The sequence below is a fragment of the Rhagoletis pomonella genome, unplaced genomic scaffold (assembly GCF_013731165.1).
Source record: "Rhagoletis pomonella isolate Grant_MI unplaced genomic scaffold, Rhpom_1.0 Rhpom_scaffold_01239, whole genome shotgun sequence".
In the NCBI taxonomy this organism is placed as follows: Eukaryota; Metazoa; Arthropoda; class Insecta; order Diptera; family Tephritidae; genus Rhagoletis; species Rhagoletis pomonella.
Genome location: NW_023459793.1, coordinates 40088 through 48595, shown reverse-complemented (window position 1 = coordinate 48595; position 8508 = coordinate 40088). Strand labels below are relative to the sequence as shown.

The 8508-nt window shown below is 40.2% G+C and overlaps 1 protein-coding gene across 9 annotated transcripts in view; it reads right to left on the bottom strand.

The window, feature by feature from the left end:
* Positions 1–5576: 5576 nt before the first annotated feature.
* LOC118752114 (myosin-G heavy chain-like) overlaps positions 5577–8508 on the bottom strand; it is a 41899-nt gene continuing 38967 nt past the window's right edge. For all 9 annotated transcript variants that reach the window (XM_036486956.1, XM_036486957.1, XM_036486952.1 and 6 more), the window contains 2 exons: positions 6413–7929; positions 5577–6255 (listed from right to left, as the gene is read on the bottom strand). In XM_036486956.1, the coding sequence (XP_036342849.1) occupies positions 6051–6255; positions 6413–7548 (1341 nt within the window). In that variant the 5' untranslated portion in view covers positions 7549–7929 and the 3' untranslated portion in view covers positions 5577–6050. The remainder of the gene's footprint in view (positions 6256–6412; positions 7930–8508) is intronic.

Sequence of the window (8508 nt, the reverse complement as noted above, 5' to 3'; positions counted from 1 at the left end):
GGAACAATGCTCAATGCTTCATGAATTAACTACAACCCTGACTCGGGAAAAAATTTATTCCAATGGAATTGGGGTGGACATCGCAGGACTAATATTTTTTTTTTTTAAATCCCTTAACAGTCTCCCTTGGATTTTTGCTTTCGGCCACGTTAGTAACCGAGATTTCCTTTGAAGATCTTGGGATTAGAAAATTTCACCTATTCAACATAAGAGTGACGAAGAAGGAACAACTCTGACTTTTGAAAGAAATGTTTAAACAAACTATTTAATGCATACGAAATTAAAGTGCTAAATTTCACTTTGCTATAGAAGCATTTTTCGTTTCACACAAATTGATAATTAATTAATTAACAATTACTACCAACAGAAAAAAAGACTTGTATTAAAAAAATAGAAAAAAATTCGAAAGCAATTTAATTGTCCAAATTTTATGAGGTCTCTCATCAAAGCTGTGGAAATGGGCTAGTGCGGCAGAGTTGATAAGCAGTTAATGAAAAAACAACACCAAAGTTACATACATAGTACGTTAACCATTACATGTCTGTATGTATTAAATGTGTGCCTGATTGTAATGGAGATTATGTTGCTATAGATGTCGACGTGTTCCAAGCCGAAATACATATGTACGTATACAAAGCATGCCTATGTGCGTAGGTACATATGTATGAATGTAGGCTTAGATAGATACTTACAAATGTACATATCAACGGTACACACGCTCAGTTACAAGTGCGTTATAGGCTCTACAGCAGTGCGGCCCACACGAATACAAAAACATCCGGGCACGGTTGCCATTTCCAATTTATTTTTAGGACCACAAAATGGACCAAATGGTAAAAAATGGACCAATTTTTATTAGATCGGGAAATTGAGTGGAGTTTATTCCTCTTTATCAAGATGATATGCCAATTCAGTTTTTATAACGATTTTTTTTTATATTGCATCCAAAGTGCATTACAATTGTATATTTTTAACCTTATATTATTTAAAGTTTTAAATTATAAATAGTTTCTTAATTTCGTTTTTATTAATGCTAAATCAAAAAATTTGCGCTCAGCGGCTGCGGCAGACTAAAAATGTTATGAACTAAATCACACAATTCTCCAAAGGCCGCTTCATCCAATCCATTTTTAATCAAACTTACTTGATCCCAAAAACGTCCTATACTGGAATAGTTTTTGAAGTTACCTTCACTCAGCCTCAGTTTGCGAAATTGAAATTCAATTATGTCTGCATCATTTACCAATGCAGGAAATTGGTCGAGTAGCGGCAAAATTGATACATCAGTATCAGAAAGAACTTCACGTCGTGAAATAATTTGAAAATGTTTAATATCTTTTCGATTGAAATCGAACATTATTTTCATGTGCTAAATGCTATGATTTAAGTTTTGCTACCTTGAAATTAGCTAGAAACCGCGATATTTCTTGTCGCTTGCTTCGACAGATAATTAGCGATGCCATATTTGAAGATCAGTAGCAAGACGAGTTCACACTTTCAGCAGGTGTTGCCAATGGGCCCTATGCTGCGCATCAGTAACATAGGCTGACAATGGCACTTTTAGTGACGATGACGATATTCAACAAAGGACGGAATATTCATCAATTATTTAAATAGAAAAAATTGAAAACGCGAAACTAAGTATAACCTAACCAAAGGCTTGTGACCATTTAAAAAAAATTGGACCAATGGACCAAACGCTGCAAAAGTTTGCGTGCCAAGCATGTGAACAGTTACCTTGTTTATATGGCATCAAACGCGGTATCGAATTAACTCGTGTCAGCGTAGCTCGCTTGAAATGCAAGTGTTTATATGCAACACAAGAAATGAGTCGACCGAACACACTTTCAAACCGAGTTTATCCCGATGCAACTCAGTTAATACATGTGTCAATTCATTGTCAAAACATTGAAAAATAATAATTAAAGACTCAAACAGCCATGTAAAAATTATCTTAGCTATTAATTTTATAACAAAGCTTAGCATAAATGTAATTTCAAGAATTATTTAAATGCTTTACTTTATACAGAGTTGCATTAAACAATCGTGTGGACAAATTGCGTGTTTATATACACTCTTGTATAAATTCGCCTTGGGAAAAGTATAACATCGCGCTCACGTATCGTTATCCCACATTTACACAGGCAAATGTTTCTTGCCGCACAGCTATTTCTGTATGGGGGCATTTTGATGTCGTGATAGATCGAAATAAACATTTTTGGTAAATCTCAATTTGAGATACATTTGGGAATCAGTCCTTTTCTCAAATCTCAATCGTTAATTCTCAAATGCATCTCAAATAACCGTTGATAGCGTTCTCAAACTAAAAGGTACATATTTAATTTGTAATTTTCCTTTATTTTCAAATTGATAATTGTTGAATTCTCAATGATGAAAATCAAATTGAGAAATACGATTTTCTCAAACGTTTGAAATTTTTTATTCCAGTGTTTGTTGGGATTTACATAAGCATTTGCAACGTGACGCCCCAGACAACATTCTCTCTATTTTATGGCTTCGAAACCCTAAATAACTTACTGAATCAGTTCCAATAGAAAACAGCTTCACTTTAGATTTAATATTGAAGTTTCTACGGTGTTGCTACCAACATGCTTTCGTTCAATTGAAAATGTGGCTGTCATAGTACCAAACTGACAGTACATTGCCGGCAATAAGCAATTTGCTGTCTCCATTGACAATTTATATTCTGATATAAACTTTTGCCTGTGGAAATGTGGGGTTAGCATTTGGTGTGAAAACATCAAATGAAAACTACACAAGGTGCACGCGTTGGCCAGAACTGCTCTACAGCTTCACAACATAGACGCTCTCTTAATGAATTTCGATGCGTGTGTAATTTAATGCCAACACTCAAGGATAAGTCGGTCGAACAAGCAGCATAGAAATTAAAGAAGAAACAAAAAAAATCAAATAAAAGCGATAATACACGTACGTAGTCCCCGCTTTATTATTTACCATTGTCTGAACATTAGGATGCCGCACTAAAAAAAAGTTAATGTTTCTCTAAACAAATTATAAAATTTGCTCGTTTCACGGTTCTAACCAAAAAATATTCTGTCTAAAATCGGTGTCGTTCGTGAAGGGGAGATACTCTTGGAAGCTAGAAGAAAAAAAGTTTAACGGATTTGCAACAAAAAAAATAAATAAACACCAGCATATCGACCCCTTAGCGCGAAACTATCGTATGTACGTGGCAAAAACCAAATTTTACAGGAGAGCGTTGTTTCTACATTTCAAAATTTTTAATATAAAAAATATTTTTGTTTGGCACAAACGATAATTTCGCTCACACAAAAAAAAAATACATTGAAACTTGCGGTAAAATACACAGTAAATTTTTGCCGTAATTCATTAGAACGTGACAAGGAAGAATATTTTTATGACACAAAAATCCGCCGAAACTAAGCTTTTGAGAAGATTATAAACAACTTTTCTTCTTTTACACATATGGCGACCGACCCGCTTTAATGTACATGCATACAAGCATTTGTAGTCGGGCAGATAAATGCGGTCTATGCACGCCTCACTGTGGGACCATGAGACGTTGTATCACGTCGTGCAAGCCGGTAAACTAATACGCTTACTTGCGCTTACAGAAATGTGTGTGTGTGTGTGTGTATGATAAAATCGACAGCATTAAGGCGTTACTGTGGGCTGGAGTCGGAAAGGGAAGTTGAACGTGGAAGGACGGTGCTTGAGAATTTTACATTGTTTCTACATCAGCTCGGTTACAAGTGTTTTTCTCCTATGCACACATGTCTGCATACATAATCTATGTATGTGCATACATCGCTGCACGTTTATTGTCAACACAACAATTTGAAGCCTGGCTTAATTAAAAACAATGAAATTTAACTGTGAATCTTAACAAACGCCTGTGCTTCCGAATGCCTTCGCGGAGCCAACAATAAGCACCTATCCAGCTTTACATTTGAAGCGCTTCCTAGGGATGTGCTAGACTGGCGCATCTACTACGGACTGTATGCAAATAATGCAAAGAATATTTCATTTTTCCAAAATACCGCGACTTATGTCGTTCTTATTCGTAAAAGGTAATTTTGCGACTTACTGATGGGATATTTAGATTTAAGCATCCATTAGGAAGATCCAAGCCATATTGTATTTTCACTTTGCTTTTCATAGAATCATTAGACATTTGCCAATTTTTTCATCTGACCAAAAGAGGAGATTATGTACATGTACTATCTCTTTGGCATTTTATGGAGCAATTAGGTTTCGAATAGACTTGAATGACTTGCCCGCTGAAATTAGCGATTAAATTCGGATGCACAAGGGGTTTCCCATTAGACAACTGCGGTTACGGTCTTCCCACCAGCTGGCTATTCCAGTTTTACCCTTCTCAAGTTATTTCTGTAAAGTTTTGCTACGCTATGCCTTATTATGTGAAAAACTTGCGCTGAGATAGTATGCCAGTTTGAAGTGCAGGATTTATGCTCGGATGGAACGATAATTTTCTCTCGACACATCGAAATGAAGCTTCCCAATGGCTTGGGGAATGATCTTATTGAAAACCAATCTACCAGCGGTCATCAATCTAATAGTCAAAAACCATTTAGGACAGAACAGCCTGGAGTTGGAAGTGCGCCGTCGAAAGCTCTGGCAATTAGACACCCGTTATGCTAGTCTGTCAACGACTTGCAATCAATGACGAGACTGCGTTCAATCGTTGTCGTAACAACAATGTATAGGATTTCTTTGGGCTCTAATTTAGTTCAAAGACCAATCCCGTTGTACTATTAGTGAGGTTTAAATTTCTGGATATCCCCGATAACTCGCTGTAAATCGCAATAAAACGGATCTTGTACTATTCACAAGGAAGTATAAGATGCCCGAATGAGGCGTTTGCCTGGCGCTCTCTGATAGAGTCAAGTACTGGGGCTTGATTCCACATGGGAAAGAATGAAAAAGGCATGGGTGGCTATTTACTACTGCACTCATAATATTCTTTACAGTTCTCAACAGGTTGAAGCTACTAGAGGAGACGACACTAGTCAGAAAGATGGAGCGGGGCGATCCCGCTGTTCTCTCTGGACTCACTGGGAAACTGTTGCACTTAACGTCTTGTTTAACATAGGCACCATTGACATCATAGGTAAGGATGCTACAGCAAGGATAGCGGTCAGACTTAGACGGTAAGTAGAAGTTGGAAGCCAGCGCCGGAGAACATTTGCATGAATAGGTCTAACCTTTACGGAAGTGTTGATGAAGGAGTTTTTTGCAAGGAGGCTTTAAGATTACATTAGTAGTTTTCCTGACATGTGTAGCCGCCATTAAAGAAGAAGTCGATGGGCGCCGTCGGAAAGAGAGGAAATATTTACGCTGATGGCACAGTGGCCATCAGGACCCAGGGTTTGCTCATGATGCGCTCTAAGCTAGTAGGAGAGGGGCTAACCTCCCTTTCAGTTGCGTTTGGTCTTTTTCTAGTCAGACTTATATGTATAGCGATGGCATCCTGGATTCGACCACGCTGACCAAAAAGAGATCAGCAGTACGCTTGACTACTTGCGAACTACTCTTGGACAGATGGGTCTTGTGTTAGCTTATAAGCATTTATATTACTGGTGCAGGTTCGCCTTGTCAGGTCTAGCAGTGAATGAGGATAAGACACCTCCTAGCAGCACATAAAGATTCGTCGCGTACTTTGAAGCAGTGAAAGACTTTGCCTACCTAGGAACCAGTAAAACCACCACCAATGTCTACTGGTACCGAAGAAGATGGATTGATGAACTGTAAGAGCTGGTTTTCAACATAATAATGGCCACAATTTTGCACCCGGCCAAAATCGACGAACGATTTTAGGGCCAGATATGTAGAAAACGATTGATATACATAGGTGCATTGAAAATAACAATGTTGGACTTCCTCAAGCTAACATTAAGCCCGATGTGCTAACACCAGCTAGGTGTCGGTTAAGAAAGGCCTTAGAACATATCTTAAAACTCTCAATAACATATCCCCAATCGCCAAAGGCGCTGGCTTAAACTCAATTCATTTTCGTCTACTAAATATTAGTGATATCTTTTTAGCTTACCTGGTTTACCATTGGGACTATACGGATCGTAGCTGCCTGCTGACATCGGCGATGCATAGCCATTCGACATATTCGCGCTGTAACTGTGGTTCTGCGAGCCCGGCGATGGGCTTAACGGTGGTGCTGAACTGGGCACACTACCCGGACTAGAGGTGGAAATCCATTCCTCGTTGCTTGGAGGACTGAAAGTATTAAAGTCATAAATGAAATGAGAAGCGAGCGAAATTTATAGTTTCAATTGAAATAAATTTAAAATTGCCAACAAACCAAAGAGCTGCGCGTAAAAAAGTGTAGCGTAGGTCAAGGTCAACGCTGGTAAAATGAAAATATTGAACTCACCATTCCAAACGTGCGCGCTTGGGCACAAAAACTAAATGTCCATTGGCTGTGGAGCCACTGCTACTACCTGCTGCTGCCGCCGCTGCCGCAGACGATGAAGACGGCGTTGCGCCATGACTGCCGCCAGTGGTGATAACCAAAGTTCCACCCGCGCCACCGCTGGAGGTAGAAGCTGTTCCGGCTGCGCCACCAGCAACAACCAGATTTATGGTATTTGCATTGCTTAACGGACTCACAGCTATTGTTGTTGCGGTGGCATGACTGACAGCGCTCACCGCAGAAGACTTCTTGGCAGCAACGGAAATGGAAGTACCGCTGGAGGATGCCGCCGCTGACGGCAGTGTGTTGACAGTGAGTGCTAAAACATTGTTGTTGCTGTTGTTCGAGTTTGTATTCGAGTTCGGACTGGGATTGCCGTGATTTTTATTGCTATTGTTGTTGCTGTTGCTTAGAGTATTATTGCTGATGTGATTAATGCTAGTATTGCTGATTTTACTATGCGAGCCGCCATTGTTAACTAATGACGTTGACGTAGTTGCTGCCGGTGCCGCAGCCGCAGCAGCAGCTGCCGAAGTTGTCAGCGAAATGAATTCATGCAGCGGCTCCGCTTTAATGGCAGTCGAAATTATTTTTATTTTCTCCTCCACCGATGCGGCCATCACATTCGTTATGATGGTGGAGGGCGACTCAACACCAACACCACCAGCACCACCACCACCGATTGCAGCCGAGCCAAGGCTGAGGCTGGGGCTGGGGCTGTTGTTGTTGGCGTGCAGACGATGGTGCGCATGTGCTTGCCGCGGTTGATGGATGAGCGCACGTTGCTGATGGCCGCCATTCAGATCTAGCGCGCTGCCGACGTCACCACTGGCAATGGCAGCGACGCTAAGCAAATGCGTAGCAGCGATTGTAGCTGGCGGTTGATTGATGCCGGCCGCTGCAGCTGCTGCGGCAGCCGCCAATTGTTGCTGCAACAAAATGTGGCTGGGTATGACTGTTGTTGTTGTTATTGTGGAGGTGGCAGCATTCGTGGCCGACGACTGCGTTGAGGATTTGGCAGACGAAGACAACGACGATCCTGATGAAGAGGATGACTGCTGCTGAGATTGCTGTTGTTGTACATTTAAGCGATACATTGCGGGTTGCTGGGTCAAGCAACTATTCGACTAAGAAATAATTCGTTGACGGGTGACAAAAGATTCCTTTTTTGTGTAAGATTGTATGCTGATTGTTCAGAGCCCGTCAGCGTATGGATTTCACACATGTGTGGTTTTTGTTTTTCGTTTTGTTGTTGCGCTTTTTGTTGTGTTTGCAATCGAGTTGGCATGCGAAACTCGAATCTGGCGCGACATTTTTCCCTTGCATCATTTACATTTCTGTTGTAGTCAATACAAAAGCGCAATGCAAGAGTTTTGGGAAGATTTATTTGGGTATCATCGATTGGTCACCTATGCACTCACGCCATTCGGGATTGACCTAGTTAAACGGGCAATTGGATTTTTCGGCCACACATTCAACTGCAAAGAGAATGAAAATTGGTATGCAATAAATAAAATGTTATTTCTCGGTATTTTCAAGTACATGGTAAAAATACTTATGTACCTATGTAAATCTAATGGCGTTTTATTTAACAAAATCGGCCATGTTTGATGTGTTTGGCTCAGCTAGGAATGTTAAGTAAACCGTATGATAGTCGGAAAAATTAAGACAATAAATATGTAAATTGTGGGAAATCATTTTGCTTATTTAACCAAGCTTAAACGGAAAATACCTTATACTATTTGACTCCAGAATAATTTTAGGTCGCTGATTCCACAGTTAACAGAAATTAAATCAGTATTCAAAAAGCTTACGCGCCCGGCATAGTTGCGATTGGAGGGAACTCTTCCCAGCCCTTTTGAATGGCGTCACCTTTGATGAAGTAGAACTCAGAACAATGGACGTATAAGGCCGATACCCAAGTCCCTCCACTCGATTAAAGCGAGGGGAGAACGAGAGAACAAAACACTCTGAGCGGACGGTATACCCGCCTTTTTTGATTTTGCCCGCAGTATCGTGCGAGAAATAATTCATCGAAGATGGAAATAGTTATTTAT